Here is a 19,271-nt window from a genome sequence, read left to right on the forward strand (position 1 = left end):
TATATATATATATATATATGTATATATATATATATATATATGTATATGTATATATATATTTTTTTTTCATTGTGTATATAAAGTGCTATTATCATACTGTACATTGTTTTATCTAGACATATTTTATTCACTAAAATAAATGAATTCATTAATGTATTAAAGCCACGTCTGCCTTTGTTTTCTGTGTTAAACAATAATTGGTATTAAAGTATTTGGGTGATTTGGAGTCTTTACAGCTTTAGTAACAGAATATATAAATATTTGAAAAGCTTAGCTAAGTATGTATGCATGTTTCTCTTTATTACACAAGCTCTGTTTTCTTCACATCTTCGTCCAAAATTGGATTAGAATCATTACAGGATAATGCTAACTAATCTGTACATTTTGACATAAAATAAATCTCAATCTTTTCCAGATAAAGAAACTTTTGATAAAATAATTGAAAACTAAGTTGAGGGGCCTCGTGCGTTTAGAATAATGTATTTTCTGTGTAGATCCCAATCCCTGTTGCCTTGTGACTCCTTAGAATGAGTAGATGTCTGATTGTGACCGCTCGTCATAAGTTCTGGACTCAGTGGGGACATGAACTATGAGATTTTTTTTCCTCCAACTGTTTAATTTGAAGGAGGCATAAATAAAATAAAATAGGGCAGATTTTTGTGTCTTTTTTCTCGTATCAAGTAATTTACTAAATGCTAAGGGTTTCTTAAAAATCTGAAGGTACATTAAGAATTCAAATCCTTTTTCTATTTGAAATCAAAATATTTGCACCATGTTTGGTGTGAACACAGCATCAGGAAGAGAGTCTTCCATTAATCAGTTGAGGGTTTGATCCCCACTTTATCCTGTCTACATGTCAAAAAAGTGTCCTTGGGCAAAACACAAAACCACAAATACATCCTGCTGACCACGCCAGTAACTTGCACGGTGGCTCGCTACCACAGCTGTGAGTGTATATTACATTTATTCTAGTTTGAGGATCAAGATTTACAGCACATTCGCTGAACTACTTTTACTTTGGTTAAACAGTTCTCAGGAGAGAGACAATACACTGGTGCATTCAAACATCAAGTGTCTTATTTTTCTTCAATAACTTTCACACAATACAAAAGTCTTTGACTTTGAAAGCCAGGTCATATTTAGGATTGACTTCATGACCTAAGCAGTGAGCTAAAGAGCTTCATATTTATCATACATTCAATCAGTGTGATAAAGATTGAGTATAAAAACCCAAGCGAATGCGAGATAGAGCTTTACTTCTTCTCCCGAGGGAAATTGATGCTGTTGAAGATAACTGCTCGATATTTCTTTATATCCACAGTTTGGTAATAACAGCATCAAAGATGACAAATAAGGAGGTACATATGTCTGTTACATAATAGTGGATCCATGTGAGCTCCTCCCCTCCCTAAAGCTGCTAACCGTGACTTCAGACGGCCGCTCCGTAGGTCTGATAACGCCGCTGGTCACGCCGCTCGCTAATCGCTCCAATAACAGCTGCTTCCTCCGTAATAATGCAGACTTTAACTGGACAGCTGCTAGTAAAGACAACAAGGTCAGCAACACCTGTAATCAGTTGTCCATGTTAAATTAACCTGGTAGTCGATCGGTAATCAATGTTTGTGAGCTTCCGGGTAAGGGTCAGGTGATAGGAGTGTGACGAATCAGGGAAGGACACGTCATGACTGCTAAGAACCAATCAAGTAGCGAACGCGGGTGTGGGCGTCATCGTTTCTCAACTTATCCGTTTTTGACCGTCCACACGAAAACGCAACCCGGAGTTTTCAAACTTATCCATCCTCTGGAGCGTTTTCAAACTCCTCCGTTTTCGGTGCTCGTTTTCGGTACTTATATTTTTTATAATTTGACAGGTGTACTACTTCTCATATTAAGAAAATTGTATTTGGAAATTGATATTGTGGTCCCGGTACTTTTACTTTCAGTAAAGTATCTGAATACTACTCTCACCACCTCTCGGTCTATGACAAGAGATTCTCGTTTGAGAACATCCTGAAGAAATGAGCAGCACCACTTATCAGCTTCTCACATTTGTTGTCCTGACATATCGCCCATGTTAGTTTCACAGCACTTCACACCCTGATTCATGGGAATCGCATGACTGCCGTGAGGCCCACAGCCTCACATGTGACCTCAGGTGACATCAACACGTGAAGGAGCCAAAAGAGGTTAACATGCCTCCAAGAGGCTTCACCAGTCAAAACAGATGTGACTACTGTATTTTGTATGTGTATTTATTGACTGCATCCCTATAGCTGAACTAATTATATGATTTAATGTTACTATTAAATGTAATGCTACCTAGAGGGGATTAAACTCACAACCCCTGGATTACAAAACCAGTGCTCTAACCACTGAGCTATAGAGCCACAGAAGTTGAGCATGTGGTCTGTGACTCAAGTTGTGACTGTGAAACCACAAGGTTTGCTGCATGTGGTCATTTCTACGGTATTGACTTAAGACAGAGCTGATTTGATGTTTGTGTCCTGACGGCAATCAATGAATCAAATGCTCTGACAAGAAAAAGAAAAGAATCTGGTATCTATAGTGCTGCTAGCTACATTCATTGAAAAAGAGCTGGCAACACTGTGCTGGCGTTTTTTGAGTTAAATTTATAGTAAGCATACTCTTGCTTGTTTCTCAAGATTACCAACCCCGCATTTAATTGTGAACAAATATATTTTAAGCCCTGCAAATGCTTGCGTGCTAGGTACATTAACAGCGTAAAATAACGTAGTTAGTAAAAATTATTTGAAGAGATGTTACATAGTGACCATGTTTAGTTTTGTATTTCAGTCACCTGCACCATGACATTGGTACATTGGAAAGTTTACTGTATAATTAGTCCATAAAAATGTATATTTCACCTTCTTGTCTGTGAAGATTTGATCCTCCTCAAAGTGAGTAACGTTACTGCACGGAGGTGACTCGTTATATGGGGTCCAGTTGTTTCTCCTCATGTTAATCAACCATTTATTCAGCCTGTAAATGTTTGAAAAAACAAGTGTTCAGACCATATATAACAGAATAATGTGTATATTAACATTTTGTACAAACATTGGACCACCTTTACTAACTTAAAAGCACATTAATTAGGTTAATTATGTAAATGTGCCAGATATAGCCATGCAAGCTCATTTTCATCTGCAGTCTCTAGCAGGTTGGCACATTAAAGAAATGACGACCCTGCACCAAGCAATCCAGCATTGTCAGCAAAGGGCAGATCATGCTGCATAGCAACAGACATCATGCAACATAAACATGCTAGTTGACACACTTTTAGCCACCGACAAAGCATTAAGATATGTTATATCATACACTCAACATGAAAGCACATCAAATGAACACTTGGAATTACAATGAACTAACTAAAGCTACTGTAGTTTTACTGACTGTAATGCAGCTCATTACACTACCGCAGTACACTTCAACTTGGTCACACAAAAAACAAACGTTGGTTACATATACATCAGGCTTTGAGTAGATAGCTTGCACGCATGCACCCGTTCCCGTCTGGTAACATTAGTTACCAACTGGGAACAGGTACCGTTAGCATAGCACAAGCTATGACATCAGCTAACGCAAGCGAACAGCCGACTCCTTAGAGTGTTTAAAGAAAAAAAAATGTACAAGCAAATGCTGGACCTCTATCCTGATCTCGATTAACATTTCACTGCGTGATAAAGAAGCGCAGGAATGACCTGTCAATCACAAGGTAGCCACGCCCTAAAGCACACCCTGCTTTATCGTTTATTTTACTCTAAACGGGACCATAATTTACACAATGGACATCATGCTGTACTGAAGAAGACTTGAGACCATGAACTCATCTTGAAGTAGGGTCATTTTCTTGTAGACTTCCAAACAATCTAACTTCTTTTTTCAACCAGAGGAGTCGCCCCCAACTGGCCAGTAGAGAGAATGCAAGTTTAAGACACTCTAGGTAGAGGTACTCTAATAAAGACGTAGTAATGATATAAGACCGTTTTTAGAAATTGCACATGGAAGGTGATGTAAATATTCTTTGAGCCCATTGAATGACTTTGCTGAAATCATATTTTATAACAATGTGAAAAGGACAGATATCTCATAACCACAACTTTAATTTCTGCACGGTTACACATACCAGAAGAGTAGTTTTTATAAATGTGGAGGAGCAGAGCTCGTGCTTGGATGGAAATTGTACAATGTTGCCACCTAGTGGCCAAACGCTGCGGTAACTGACTTGTATTGTTTTGTGTGAACTTGTGGTGAATGTGGCACAGATGTGATTGCCCACTTACTTATACGTGTTATTTTATACTATGCACTTTATATTTTGCATGTTTACAGACGCCCCCATAACTTCACTTTTGAGGTTTTCTTATTTATATGTCCAGGCAGGTAATTGTCATAAGCAATGTACCCTTAATTAGTTTCTAGTGTTTGTATTGTGCTTTCTTACATTGTTTGAGCGAATAAACATTATTACGTTAGTGGACACAACCGTTGCCAAGGCTAAGTAGCTCCTTCAGGATTAGCTGTAAATATTATTATTATTTTAACATAATTTTGACAATCTAGAGTAGACGTTGACAACATATTAGCTCAGGGGTTCGCTGATCAACAGTGATATGTAAAGTTTCAAAAGAGAGAAATATTCAGAAACCAAAACAACACACAATTCCCTGTAATACTCATGTAATTGTTTTTATTTTGGGATAATAGGATAACATTAAATTCTACATGAATATAACGTAGTGTGTTAATGTTTGGAATATTACGAGCTTGACTTCAGTATGAATAGATTCACATGAAGTACACAACGTTTTTTAAGAGTTACGGCTAAAATTTCATTCTGCTTTTGACTATTGGCCTAAATCTATTTTTTTAAAGGTTGATTCAAATGGTTACATTCAGCCAGACAGTCCTATTAGGGAGCACCTGCATAATAACGGATCTTCTGTAAACACGATGAGAAAGGCAGTCTGGCCTGGAGCTGAGAACTCTCTGTAATAATACTGCTGACAGTCAAAAAAGACTCAATGTAAATGATCACACTGTATAAAGTTAATATTTATGTCGAACACATCACGAAGCACGATGTGTTAACGTTAGATCCGGTGTGTTCCACTATGTGAGCCGTGTCGTCGCGTGATGTAAATCAAAATAGAGGCTGTATGCAACAACGATTCCTGCTGCGGATGGCTGCAGGTATTTATTCACAAATAACTGTACACATTGTGTAAACAGTTGTTATTAATAGCATTGGTAAGAATTTTGGAAAGGTCCTGAATCTGCGCATCAGCCAAAAAAAGTGTCAATAGTGTCAAAGATGAGGCCTACAAATGACTCAAATAACTTGTGACGCTGCTGATTAATGCAGATTTATTCAGACATGAATTAGTCTGCAGGCCAACACTTCAACTGAAGTCTATGAGACACTGACACTAACAGCACACCAAGAGAAGGATCCACATTCCTGACTTGTTTTCATATCACAGGGCAGGACTCTTCCTGGGTCTTTTGTCTTCCTGGAGCCGCTGAGAGGGGACGTCACACAAAGCCAGCACCACACAACCAATGAGGTGTGAGGAAGCTCCAGCAGCACAGCAGTCCACTCAGCACACTGAGCCACCTTCAGCACCACACTTTCTACTTCTTCAGTTAAATAATAAAAAAAAGTGTCCTGTGTTATGTCACATACTTTACCCTCACTGATGTTAGTGAGTAGTTCATCTGTTAAAGGTGACATTAGCAGCTGACCTGCTTCCAAAACGACTTTGTCACCATGAGTGTGTTTCAACTAGCATGTTTACACAACTATATATTTTCTACTAATTAAATGCAATTCCTCCTCCAACTCACACACATACCATGAAGCTAGAAAAAAAAGGTTGGGTAGATGAAACATTGACAAAAAAAACTTGTCTTTTTATTAACAAACTGTTTAGTTTGTCCTGAGGGTGGCTCCAGAGGAGAGGCTGAGTCATCACTGTCCTCACTAAAAGTTGTTTCAGGAAGTATTTATCAGCTCTACAGCCAGCATGACATTATATTTCCCAACACCGTATTCTCCAAGGAACAACAGTTGTTGTGTTTGGCAGGATTTAATGAAGGGAAATATGTAATTTTTGTAAAACTGAAAAAGAGCATAAAACATAAAAGGTACGTGCCTTTGTAAGTATACTAGATAATATCTTGAGTACATCAGTGGATGAAAGATTACTGGCCTAAACCAAAGTGGGCAGGGGCTTAAAAGTATTTCAATGCAAGTAATAAAAGATGAAATAGAGAAGTAAATAACATTTACACAAGCACCAATGCTTTACCCACTAAACACTAATACATCCATATTAGCATCAACAATACTGTACTCAAACCAAATAAATATTAACGTAAACATGTTAATATAACTGTAAATAGTAGATGATTTACAGATGAAGCCAATTTTGTGGACTGTAAGGCAAAGGCTTAAGAGGATTGTACACTGAGTCTGGCTGCGGTCGAAAAGTCCAAAAATGACCTCCTAACGTCTATTTCTAACCATTTGTCTTGACCACGATAGAAAACGTCATGTTTTAGTATCACAAAGCTAAACCACAGTGGAAGGCTGTGACCCTTTTGATATTCTAATAATGTACAGACCTGCTGTATATTTAGCCTCCCTTAACATTTCATACTGTGACTCTACTGACTCAAACAGGAGGAAATGAGGCTTGTTTGAAGTGCACACACACACACACACACACACACGCACACACACACACACGGAGGTCTGCACCTCCTGCTGCTTGTCATCATCATCAGTGACAGGAAGCGTCTGTCGCCGCTCTTTTTTTTCATGTCGCTTTGTTGTATGTCGTATTTGAGCAGCTGCCACATGTTTTGTATGCGTACAGCTTCTCTTATTTGGCGAGTTTGAAAGTTATTATAAAAGACACGCTTGTCCAAAGAAGATTTAAATATTCAGAGCTGGAGATGAGTTCTGCAGGTTTGGGCTTCACCGAGGACCTGGATCAAGACATCAGCCAGGAGGAGTTGGACTTCTCTGACCTGTTTCTGTATAATCCACCTGAGGAGGACTTTCCTGTCGGCTGTGATCAAGGTGTGCATGCAGTAGTTATTCTGCTATTAGAGACTTAACATAATATCCGCTTTTCCAATTACATAATTTTCCTAGTAATTGTAAAGATGCTGGCTTTTCTAGAGTTTTTTTATTTAGCAGTGAAGTAAAGTAAAGTGGCTTTGGGATATCCATCAGTGAGTATTTAGCTGTCAGTTCCTGATGTTATACTGTAATCCTCCTCTTTCACTGTCATTAAGAAGGGGGGAAATCCACTAGACTCTTCTTTCTGTTTCAGGAAACTATAGAAACACAGAAACAGAGGCATGAACTGTCTTTATTACAGTTTAATGTGGTTTCAATTCACTCAAAAATGTGTTTCCGTTCTTGTTACTTCGCACGTGGATGTCATTTTAACATTTTCTAATGAGGTAATTGAATGTTTTTGTGCAAAAAACAACAACAAATCAGACAAATTATTATTACTTGTGGGAGTAGTTTTACATGTCTTAAAACATATGTTATCTCAGGGTGGTATAGTAGTAGTCTCTGGACATGTGTGCACAAATTAATTCTGCTTTTGTTTTGGACAGATGACTCAGGTGCTCTCCTTCAAAACGACAACCAGCCTCCTTTGCTGGTGGTCGACCATCACAATGCCTACATCTCCAGCTCCAACCAGCCAGCCTCCAGTCAGGACGCCTCCTCTCATAGCCTTACCACAGCAAACCTGTCCGGGGCTATGTTTGACTCCGTGGGGCTGGCTTCAAGACCAGGGACCATCCCTGCTCCCAGCCCCAGGATTGAGATCACTCCGTCGGGGGACTCTCTCAGCTCTCAAAACCTGGCGCTGAGCCCTGGCAGCAAAGCTCTAGCGGCCTACAGGGAGTGTGTGAGCCCTGCCAGCAGTAACTCCTCCACGGGCTGGCCTGCAGAGGCATACTCTCCCTTGGCTTCACCGTGCATCTCCCCATCTAATGGAGGCGGCACTGGCATGGGGTTGTCCAGCTTAGACCTCTGCCCGAGCCTCCAGGGCATCCACACTTCTTCTACCCACTCCTCCCCAGGAGCCTCACCTGGCAACAGTGTCACAGACGAGATCTTTCTCCTGCCCCAGCACCAACACGCCGCCTCATCACTTCCCCACCAACGCTCCCGCTCTGTCTCGCCGCATGGGAAGCGGTCCTATGACTCGGCCCACTCCTGTCAGGGGGCCACTCCAGTCAAGCAGCGCTCCAGGAGCCCCAGCCCCATCCCCTTACTCCGTGAGCAGCAGGGGTCCTACTACCTCCCACAGTACCAGGCCCAAGCGGAGGCCCAAAGTCAGACCTCCTCCCTGGGCCTGGAAGAGATGCTGAGCAGCCTCAGCTCCAGTCTACCCAGAGCTCTGCCTTATGCAGTGGTGCGAGATGCCCATGCCCAGAGACAGGACTGTGTGTATGGAGAGGGCTATGACGGGGCCATTGAGCAGGAGAGGGTGAGCAGGGCAGGAGTCGAGATAAAGTCTGAAACCTTCTATATGCTCCCAGCTGTGTGGCCTCCTCCTCATCCAGTCCACCACGGAGCACTCGGGTGTGTTGTTTGTCCTTTCTTATTCAGAGACTTTTTGTCTGTCTTTCTGCTCAAATGTAAGCATTAAGAAGTACACCATTTATTGACAACTATGAAATTAAATTATGAACTTTGGACATTTTGGACATTTTGGGATGTAATGTTTTGTCTTTGGTTTCCCTCTCATTGTCCTTCTCTCTTCGTCTTTTCCCCAGTGGACTCTCTCTGGCTCCACTTCCGTCTTTAGAGTGGCCGTTGCCAAGTCAGTCTGGTCAGTACGAGCTTCTCATCCAGCAAGAGCCCAGATCTCACCACAGAGCTCACTATGAGACTGAGGGCAGCCGCGGAGCTGTGAAGACACCAAACGGAGGGCATCCGGAAGTTCAGGTGCTTTTTTTGGGGTGGTGGGGTGGGGGTGGGGGGGGGGTAGGCACAGAAAGAAAAGCAAGCAAAACAGAAATATCACTCAATTCCCTCCTGTGTCGCTGCCAGTTCTGTCAAAGATTAAGCAGCAGAGATTGTAAATATAGGGTGGTATTTCCTGGGTGATGTGTTTATGTAAAGCCAACAGCCATGATGCAAATGAATGAAAGGGCAAAGTATCAGGACATTCACTGTTTCAAAGTGCTAAAAGATACACAAATAGTTACAAATCTTGGTGTTGATATATCATACAAGTATCGGTTTATGGGTCTGTTTTATTTATTGCTCTCATGAGTTAATTGAAAAGGCTGTTACTGTTGGTTTTCCTGGCACTGATGCACAAACAGACTATGCAAATCAGTGTTCTTGCTATGCCAGTTAGGCAGCGACCTGTGAAATCCTCCCCAGAGGGAACGAGATTTATTGTGCAGTGTCAATTTGTTCTCTGCAGACATGGATGTCGATGGTATTATAGTTCATTTAATTCACCGTGAAGCATGCAATTAATCGCCTTTGTTGCCCTTAGCTCTGCGGGTACCAAGGCACAGCTCCACTGGGGCTGCAGGTCTTCATAGGCACAGCCGACGAGAGAATCCTGAAACCCCACGCCTTCTACCAGGTCCACCGCATCACTGGGAAGACCGTCACCACACCCAGCATGGAGAGGATGATGAATGGGACCAAAGTGTTGGAGATCCCTCTGGAGCCAAAGAACCACATGAGAGTGATGTGAGTCACAGAGAGATGCTGTGGGATACATGTTGTTAAGCAATCGGCAGTCACTTCTGTGGTGTTTTTGTATTTCCTCTCCCAGCGTTACAGATGCAGAGATACATTTAACTGAGTCTCAAATACGATGCTATCGGTTTTCTTTCGATTTTATGTTGATGAAGTTCGAGTTTTTTGTGCTCGTTGCTCATGATGGCTATTGCTGCTCATGCATGCTACAAGATCTTTGTCATTTTTTTACTACCAACAAGTGGTGGCAACACAAAATGCATCACTTCCTGTGTGCCAGAGAGTTTTTCCAAGAAAATCTACCACGCAGAGCAAAACAAAACCTACTTTGATGAACTTGACTCATGATGAATATTTATTATCGAAATGTCACAGACCACTACTTTGACAGAGCAAAACTAGGCTATAACTGACACAGATTAAATCAGTTGGCTATAGTTTGACAATCCTTGTACAGTTACTAGCACTTTGGTCTAATTTCAGCACACCTTTTCAATCTTATCCGTCTTTTCTTACACTTCATAGGATTGACTGTGTAGGAATCCTGAAGTTGAGGAATGCCGACATCGAACTGAGGAACGGTGAGACGGACATTGGACGAAAAAACACGCGCGTGCGTTTGGTGTTTCGTGTCCACATTCCTCAACCTGGAGGCCAACTGTTGTCTCTTCAAGCTGCCTCTCATCCTATCGAATGCTGTAAGGAAGAATCCTGCTTTCTATCGCTTTCTATTAAAGGCTAACTTTAATATAAATGCCAGGCTAGTAGTCAATTTTGCAATTCTGTAATTACATTTTTTTTTTAAATTGGAGTAGCCATCTGCCTTGAAAATGTTTCCCCCAGATGTTTTCTGACCTCAGTGTGGTCTTTCATACAGCTGTGTCTCCCTGTTTCCTCAGCCCAGCGCTCAGCTCAGGAGCTCCCTGCAGTCGAGAGGCAGGACCTGGACCGATGCTCAGTGCTCGGTGGTCAACAAATGGTCCTCACAGGACAGAATTTCACATCTGACTCCAAAGTGATATTCTCAGAGAAGACACAAGGTGAGAGGAAATCAGTACTTTAATTGTCAGGTCATGTGAAATTGTGCGTACCTCATTTTTTAAGAGCTACTGAAAATGAGCCGCAACATATAATAAAAATTCACTTTAAAAAATAGTTCCACTTCTTGAGTTAGATGAGAATTTCCTCCAAATGTTGAACTATTCCTTTAAAACGCCCACACACCGATATGTATGTTATTTTGATCTGATTGTTGTGTGTGTACATTTTGACTCCAACCAGATTTCTATGTATTTCTATGTCCTCCCATTATGCTTCTTGAGCGTATCCACCTACTCATATAGTATTTATTTTTTCAGAGAATTTGCATTTTGCCCGGGCAGCATCAACTTTTATTGACGCACATCTTCCTTCAGCCCACACTTTTGACTTTGACAAAATGAGCCATTACTTCAAACTTTTACTGTTGGTGACACCTTTTATTGATTTCTACATGGAAATGTCTCACCTCATTATTGCTCCTCCTGCCCACACAAGATTTGACATCGCTTTACATGGGTTGAGAGCAGGATGGGTATACAGTTGACTGCATATAAAGCCTCCCTGTTGCTGTGCGTGGGGTTTTATGCAACAGGATGTGGTTCGACAGACTGATAAAGATTCAGACCCGGAGCAGAGACTTTGTGTTTTTTTTTGTTCAAAGCGTGGGTACAAAATAGAAACAGCAGGTTAAAACTGAGGTGGGAATTAAATAATAAACCAGACAGAGAGAAACCTGCTTTCCACTATCTGTCTGTAAATGTGCTGTTGTGATCTGGTTTCTTACAAATTAATTTATTTTTTATATATATATGCTATAGTAGTAACACCAATAGTTTCACATAATGGGAAATTTGCTTATTTGCTTTCATCTGGGAGTTAGATGAGAAAATCAGTTCCACTCGTTTATCTTTCAGGCAAATAAAACCCAGAACCAGTGTGTACACTGTTTTCACCTGTTTATGCTAAGCTAAGCTAAGTGGCTGCTATCTGCAGCTATTTCTCGTGGTTTCAACCTTCCCATGTATCGTTCATCAAGACAGCGTATTGCTCAAAATGTCAAACTACTGACTTGCTTTAATGTGTGTACACACTGTATTCCCTCTGTTTACAGATGGGCAGCAAATCTGGGAGGTGGAGGCCACTGTTGACAGAGACAAATCACAAGCTGTGAGTTAACTTACACTTACCTGTAATGATACATGTATTGACGCACTAGCATCATTTTACATAACCAATTATGTGCTTTTTGTAGAAATGTATTTGATCATTACATCAGCATTGTCTGTTACAAATTCACATAAACAGAAAGCTAAACACAAAACCTATGACCACACACAACATACTGCTACGTGTATCATATTGAAAGAGTTTTATTTCTGATGCTGATTTTGATTTGAAACATAAAAGTGTGACATTTGGGGCAGCCTACGCATCTCTGTTTCAACATGACTGTTTGTCTGAAGCGTGATCTTTTTTTCTGTTGTGTCGCAATCCCCGTCTAGAACATGCTCTTTGTTGAGGTCCCTCCGTATCGAAACCGGACCATTTCCCACCCAGCCAAAGTCAACTTCTACGTCATCAACGGGAAGAAGAAACGCAGTCAGCCTCAGCACTTCATCTACACTCCTATGATAGGTATGTATCTGTCCGCCATGACAGCGCTGGGCTCAGGAGGAAGAGGGGTGCCTTGAATGTTTGAGAATGGGATGATGACTAGAAGGCCATCAGTGTTCCCCATGGGGTCAGCAGGGAAAGTCAGTCGTCCTCACCTCTATCAGCACAAACCTCCCTCTGCAGGACTTGATGCAACACACTTAACATGCATTTGGACCTTTTCTTGTTGGTCAGCTGCTCCACTAGTTTGGTCTAGACGGAAATATTTCAGAAACTATTTGATGGATTGTCATGAAATCGTGTACAGATATTCATGGTCCCCAAAGTATGAATCCTTCCTGTGTTGGTGATCCTCTTACTTTTCATCAAGCTCCACCATCAGGTCAAAATTTGAATTGGCCCAGTACTTTGGCCCAGGAAATATGCATTCAATTCTGATTCATAATGGCAGCCAGTGATGGGTGAGGGTAACCAGAATATGTTTTGATTTTTTTTTTACAATAAGAAGTGGGCCTTAAGTTACAAAAGGTTTAGAACCCCTAAGTAAAACTAGGATGGTGAACCTGGTAATTAACAAAAGCTAAAAAACATCAGCATGTTAGCAATGCCATTGTGAGGATGTTTAACATGCTTATATTAGCATTTAGCTTGAAGTACCACTGTGCTGGCAGTGTGGCTTTTGACTCTTATTCTTGTTTCTGTCCTTGCACTCTTGTCAGTGAGCTAATGACAGACCTACATTGATTTATCTCACCTTTGTGTTCTTTTAATTCTAGCCATTAAAGCAGAACCACTGGATGACTACCAGTTGAATTCGTACATCTACTCAGATAATCAGTCCCTGTCTGGCCTGTCAATGAAGTCGCTTTACCATCACATGGAGCAGGAGAGCGACCTTCAATCTTTGAATATTTCTCCAACGAGGTACCATCTAGCCACTGTAGACCCCAGAGCCCACGTCTTAATCCCTGACCCACTGGACGACCAGCCAGTTTATTACCAACCCAGAGCCAGCACTCTGATCAACAACCCTGTGCTTTACCACACTGCAAATCAACGTTACAGCAACTGTGGTACTGCCCCCCATGGTTCCCCGATGGCTTCCCACCCTACCTCCACTCCCAGCCTGTGTGTCAGTGTCAGAACCCCTGTGGGCAAACTGGCCGAAGGTCCTCAAGTTGGTGATTCATTCAAGGCCTATGTGGTGTCAAGACATCAGAGTTATATGCAGACAGCGCTGCCACTGGGAAAGTCACCACCTTCAAGATACATCCACGGTCAAGCTCAAGGAAAGGCTGAAAGCCGAGCGGAGCCTCTGGCCCAGATCGGCTCTGGTAGAGGAAACCACGAGGAACGAGCTCCAGAGGGGGTCACAGTCAAACAAGAGACTCTCCGCTATGCTTACCTGGAGGATGGTGAGTAATTATTTTACATGCTGTCTTCTTCATCCCCCCATCCTCACATCTTTGCAGGGTTTGCACTCTCTTACATGATTACTTTCGTACGTCTTTGAGGGAAGACTGATCAAAAGTGTATGTTGTTTAAACCATGTGAACATGGTATCACATGTCTGTTTTTCAAACGATTATCACATGTCTGTTTTTCATATTGTAATATTTTACATATACAGCTGTCCTAAGAGAGAAATTGGCAACACATTTGCATTATCTCTCAATCAGTCAGTAACCCGGTTTGAGTCTCATCAAGATGCTAATAGATCTGTGTCTATCTCTGCTTCAGCTTTTTTTGCGTTCTCCTTGACAAGCCAACAGATCGCTGCAGCGTTAAGCTGAGTTGTAGAAAACACTGCATTAATTGCTACACCCAAAAATGTAAATGTGGGGGAAAATACTAAACAAACAAACATGCAAACCTGTCTGAGAGATGGGTAATTGTGGTCCAGTTTGCAAACGCATACAAGCACATTGCAACTGTATGCTTGCAAATCCTGCATTGTGGTTTGTGTTGGGCCTTTCTATCCACTTTCCTGTCTCTTTCAGTCTCACTCTCACTCACACAACCGAAACACTCACCACACTAATGGCTTCATGCGCATGCGCAGTCTCATTTAAGATAGATCTAATACAACGTATTTATGACACCTGATGTATTTGAGCATGATGGAGGAGAAAGAAGCAACACCATCATGGAGTGAGAAAACAAGTGATGTACCTCGCCCTTGTTTGCTGCGGGGAAAAGTTTCTGTTTACACCTCCGTGATGAACGACAGAAACAGGAAGTTTACTGTATACACAAATACATGCAGACCCAGCATTGTCCTTTGTCCTGGTCTCTGATAAAGACTGGGGTAATTGTGAGAGTTTAGATAACTACTACAATCTGTTTTAGTTAGCATCTCTAGAAAATTTAACAAAGCACACTATTGTGTTCATGTTTTTATTTGTCTTTGTTTCTTGAGATTATATCTAATAGTGTTAATAGTTCAATTCTTTCAGTCAAAGGACTCATATACAACAAGTTTGCTTTGTTTTGTTAGGAAAGACATAATTGATCAGTCCAAAAAAAGAGTATCAGAAAAATCTGGGCTCAACAAAATATCAACATAGTGGAAAATACATTGGAGATGCATGGCATAATTAAACTGAATGTATGAAATCAGACCTTTTCTGGGGACCCCCTGGTGGCTTTAACCACAAACCACAAGTCCAAGTGAGGACCTTTGATGCTCAACTTTCTCATTTCCTGTCACCTCTTCATGTCACACTCTAATAAAATCCTAAAAATGCCCCCCAAAAAATGTACTTTAGAGACATCTGCTGGCAGTATTAAAAACAAAACACTGTTGTATTATAATTATTATAATTTAAAGAATCTACCCTTCAAATATAAATACAAATTAATATCAGAATCAGAGAAGCTTTAATTTTCAAGTAGGTTTGGACATACAAATCATTTATCTTGGTAATTTGGCGCATAACAATAAGCACAGTGCAATAGTCAAGAGAGATGAAATAATATAGTAATATTTACAATAGAAAATATGGGAAAATTTAAGAAATGCCTAAAATGATATGTTATTTTTAAGTGGAAGAGCGCTGTACAGTTTTGTGCAAGAATGTGCAAAAAATTGACCTGAGGGATGTTGTACAGCAATATGAAGAATACCAGACGAACTACTTCAAAATGTTACGTAAAAAAAGCATGGTGTCTTTGTTTATTACAGCGTAGTTGTGAAAACTAAAGTTGCTTACCGTGTTTGTAATGTTTTACAGTGAATGACATCATAAGAAGAGACATGAAAGGCCACAATGGAGAGTGATCATGGAGGCCTGATGTCCATCACATCAAGCATAATATGTAAAATATAAAATCCTGAATGTCTTGGAGGAAGCTTGTACTTGTAAGAGCTGCAATAAAAAACATAGGCCTATATCTTGACTTTAGACTTTTTAGCCTTAGCAATGATAGTAGACAACATGTGTTATACCTTATATTGTGTATCTATTGTGTCTTTATATTAATCTGTTTGACTAATCTTTGTTCATTTATTTGTACAATTGCTCTTTGTAAGCATGTATAAGATATTTTATATTAAATAGATTCTGTTTATTTGAATCAGTGTTTGTATTAATAGCAGGAATAGACCATAGAGAAAATCAAATATTCTCAATTAACAGCTAACATGACTCCCTTTGTCTTTGAAATTACTTTTCCTTCGATGAAGCCCAACTTCAGCCACCATTATCAAGTTGCTATAATATATCCTCTGTACAAGGACTCTTATGATGACTAACTCACCGATACCATGTCAAAGCAGTAAATCTAAAATATCTAAATACTTAGTGTATCACACAAAGAAAGTACTGACACTGAAGAATCCTATCTCAGTGTTAATTTGTTGATGCAACACAGTTGTTGGCACAGTTTTTTTTATGTCTAAATACTTCTGGTATAAGTAAATACTACATGGTTTTCACTGGACATAGAGGGTATATGAAAAAAACTGTAATCTGAAAAACTAACTAAAGTGTGGTGAATGTGCCGGGGTTAAAAGTACCTCTGAGATTGATCAAGTGGAGTTGGAAATTCTCAAGTAAATCACCTCAAATTTGAAACTGAAGTACAGTACTTGAGTAAATACAGGCCAGCACTGTTAACCAGGTTACATGCTTCAGTTGTTGACATTCATATTAATATTATTGTGTCCTTTTTTATTTTGATGCTTTGGCAACATTGTTTCTGAAACTTTCATGCCAATAAAGCAACATTGAATTGTAAAATAAATACTGTTATATTAATGTATTGAACACTTTCCTCTCAAAGTAGTGATACTGAAAGTTTACAGTTTTCTATGTTTTCAAGTCTAAAATATGATAAAGATATATTACACACTAGAGGTCGACATTTTCAAAACAATCATTCACCCGGTCGGAAGTTGATCGCAGGCTTACACGTCACTTCCGGTTAGCGGTGTTGTTTTCTCCCTTTGTAAGCTTAATTAGCATTTCTGTGTTTCGCAGCTTTGTTCATACTTTTTTAGCCCTGATTTTGATGTAAAAACAAACAAACTCCTCTAACGATAAGTGAAGCGTGAAGTAACCACGGCACCGGTGAGCTTCTTCTCCCACATGTTAACGTTAATGAAAGTCATGCATAGCGTTAGCTTCAATCTACCGTTGTAACGTAAATGTGTCCTAGCTGCGTCTGTCCATAATGAAAACGTACGGTATGTTTATTAGTATCAGTGGGTATAGTTTATGACTATGTGTTTTTATCAGCAGGGCTATGTGAGAGCACAATACATCATTTGATTCACACCTCCACGCTTGTCTTTTGTGATAACTTTAAATGCATCTATTTCTAACATGATTCATATTATTCATTACTATGGGTAAATATCATATGCATTGCCGCAAGTGGAAAAGAGTAAGCCATCCTTTGTTTGCTTTATAAATTATTTTTAATTACATTTTAATTTATTTATATTGTTTCCTGCTAGACGTAGTGTTTGCACAGATAGGTGCACTGAAGGATAACCAACAAAAAACAGCCAATCAGCAGCATCATGTCTGCAGAAGTGGACCTGTCTCCTCCAGAGGTCCCTGAGTCCACCTTTCTAGAAAGCCTACTGCGCTATGGGCTGTTCCTGGGGGCCATCTTCCAGCTCATCTGTATCCTGGCTGTCATCTTCCCCACATCTAAGTCCCATGAACAGGTGGGTAGACACCCAGGAACTAGGTTGGTGTCAGTCATCGGCTCAAATGAGTGGCTTGGTTCCACTCAAGAAATGTTTCCACACAATGCTCTCTCTGGTGGCTCCATCTTATATCAAAATAATTCAATCGGATACATTCGCAGTGTGGCACAGCCTAACGAGGAAAATGGTTTGATTAATATCTTTCTTTTTTCCATCTTGCTTGACAGATCTACAGGTTCTGCAATAACACTATTTTCTGAAATACAGAGAAACCAGATATCAGAGAGTTTAGTGTACAATATCTTGTTTTTGAATGTCCATGAAGACCGTACCACGGAGGGCTACTCCCACAATCTCCATGCTAACAACTGTCAGGAGAGATTATTTATAGACGAGAGCAATTAAATCCACTGACTAATTATTCTATTTCCAGACACTGTCATCAGATGCACTGATTACGCTCCAGAGTATGTCGCCATTTCATCCTTTATAGCAGCCTGCTGTAGTTCTGTATCGCCATACAAAGACAGGAACAGTGCTGACGGAGGGAAACTGTTGAAAGACATCTGCATTTCTTTTGTTTGATTTGTGTGTGCATCTGTGCTCCAAAACCTCAGGGAATTTCATTCAACCGTCCATTTGATTGAGATAAGTCCAAGCAGAGTCTGAGCTATATGGAGAGATGACAAACTGCATAACCAAAATGTATATTGCTTGTTATCACTAATTACTATCCCTGTATGCACAGTATTTTGTATAAAACACAGACTGTGTATTGACAAGATTTACTTGGAAAATAATACCTTGGAAAAAACTTTGTGTGAGTTTTGAGACCCCAAAAGCATTTTCCAAATACATCTTCAAATCACGGTTATCTAATCATACTTTTTGTCATTTTACACCATGTTTAAAATGACTCGGATGGTTTCTTTTGAAATTACAGGGTGGTTAATGCTTCCTGTGTTTGCTCTACAGGAGGAGACTGAGTCCACTGATGGAAAGGCCACTGAACAGATGAAGAAACCTAAAGGACTCACCCCGCAGATCCGACAGAAACCAAAGAAAGAGAGCAAAAAGAAGCGATAGTGCTGTGTGTGTGTGTGTGTGTGTGTGTGTGTGTGTGTGTGTGTGTGTGCGTGCGTGCGTGCGTGCGTGTGTGAATGCGTGTGTATAGTCAACAGTGAGTTAACATTGGCAGTTACTAATACAATTATCACTACAGGTATACAAAGCACTGTCATATTACGACAATTAAAAATGTGCATTTAATTTGAGACTCGAATGACCTCGAACTATGTGTCCTTCACATTCAATACAATATTAATAAAAGCAAATTGTCATATATATTGTTTGCAGATTTTTTTATGTAGCTACATATTTGACATGATATTTGTTGTGCATTTATTGTCTTTTATAATTGAATATCATTGATTGAATTATGTTTGGATTTCAACTTTCAAATAAACACATGATGAGGTCATTTGTCAGATTGAGATCATGTCCTGTGTATATTCACTTGTTTAGTATGACAGAATACATCAGGACTTCCTTGGCACTTGTTTTCTCAGCAGGTAAGGTATATTTAACTTTAAAAAATAAATAAAAAATTCTACATTCTACACCATCTAAAATAAAAAGTTCTGTAACAAGGGAGGATCAAGCCAAATAAATAGGGCATGGTTT

At 40.1% G+C, this 19,271-nt stretch overlaps 2 protein-coding genes across 2 annotated transcripts; both read left to right on the forward strand.

Moving 5' to 3' along the window:
• The first annotated feature begins 6,850 nt into the window (after nt 1-6,850).
• On the forward strand, nt 6,851-16,632 carry nfatc2b (nuclear factor of activated T cells 2b). The gene is made up of 10 exons (XM_031853984.1): nt 6,851-7,105; nt 7,657-8,635; nt 8,830-9,001; nt 9,564-9,766; nt 10,301-10,473; nt 10,675-10,815; nt 11,928-11,983; nt 12,319-12,451; nt 13,207-13,845; nt 15,664-16,632. The coding sequence occupies exons 1-10, from the start codon at nt 6,979-6,981 to the stop codon at nt 15,708-15,710; spliced, it is 2,670 nt and encodes an 889-aa protein (XP_031709844.1). The 5' UTR covers nt 6,851-6,978; the 3' UTR covers nt 15,711-16,632.
• Nucleotides 16,633-16,840: 208 nt separating this feature from the next.
• On the forward strand, nt 16,841-19,081 carry manbal (mannosidase beta like). The gene is made up of 3 exons (XM_031853999.1): nt 16,841-17,001; nt 17,391-17,606; nt 18,564-19,081. Exons 2-3 carry the CDS (start codon nt 17,457-17,459, stop codon nt 18,672-18,674), a joined length of 261 nt encoding a protein of 86 aa, XP_031709859.1. The 5' UTR covers nt 16,841-17,001; nt 17,391-17,456; the 3' UTR covers nt 18,675-19,081.
• Nucleotides 19,082-19,271: the final 190 nt, after the last annotated feature.

Source organism: Anarrhichthys ocellatus, unplaced genomic scaffold (assembly GCF_004355925.1).
Source record: "Anarrhichthys ocellatus isolate YVR2014 unplaced genomic scaffold, GSC_Weel_1.0 scaffold1, whole genome shotgun sequence".
Taxonomy (NCBI): Eukaryota; Metazoa; Chordata; class Actinopteri; order Perciformes; family Anarhichadidae; genus Anarrhichthys; species Anarrhichthys ocellatus.

Bases quoted from the DNA above. Each gene is read 5' to 3' on its own strand.
- nfatc2b (XM_031853984.1), top strand. From the start codon at position 6,979: ATGAGTTCTGCAGGTTTGGGCTTCACCGAGGACCTGGATCAAGACATC. The intron at 11,984-12,318 runs GTGAGTTAACTT...ATCCCCGTCTAG, and splicing joins ACAGAGACAAATCACAAGCT to AACATGCTCTTTGTTGAGGT. The intron at 13,846-15,663 runs GTGAGTAATTAT...AATGTTTTACAG, and splicing joins CTATGCTTACCTGGAGGATG to TGAATGACATCATAAGAAGA.
- manbal (XM_031853999.1), top strand. From the start codon at position 17,457: ATGTCTGCAGAAGTGGACCTGTCTCCTCCAGAGGTCCCTGAGTCCACC. The intron at 17,607-18,563 runs GTGGGTAGACAC...TTTGCTCTACAG, and splicing joins CATCTAAGTCCCATGAACAG to GAGGAGACTGAGTCCACTGA.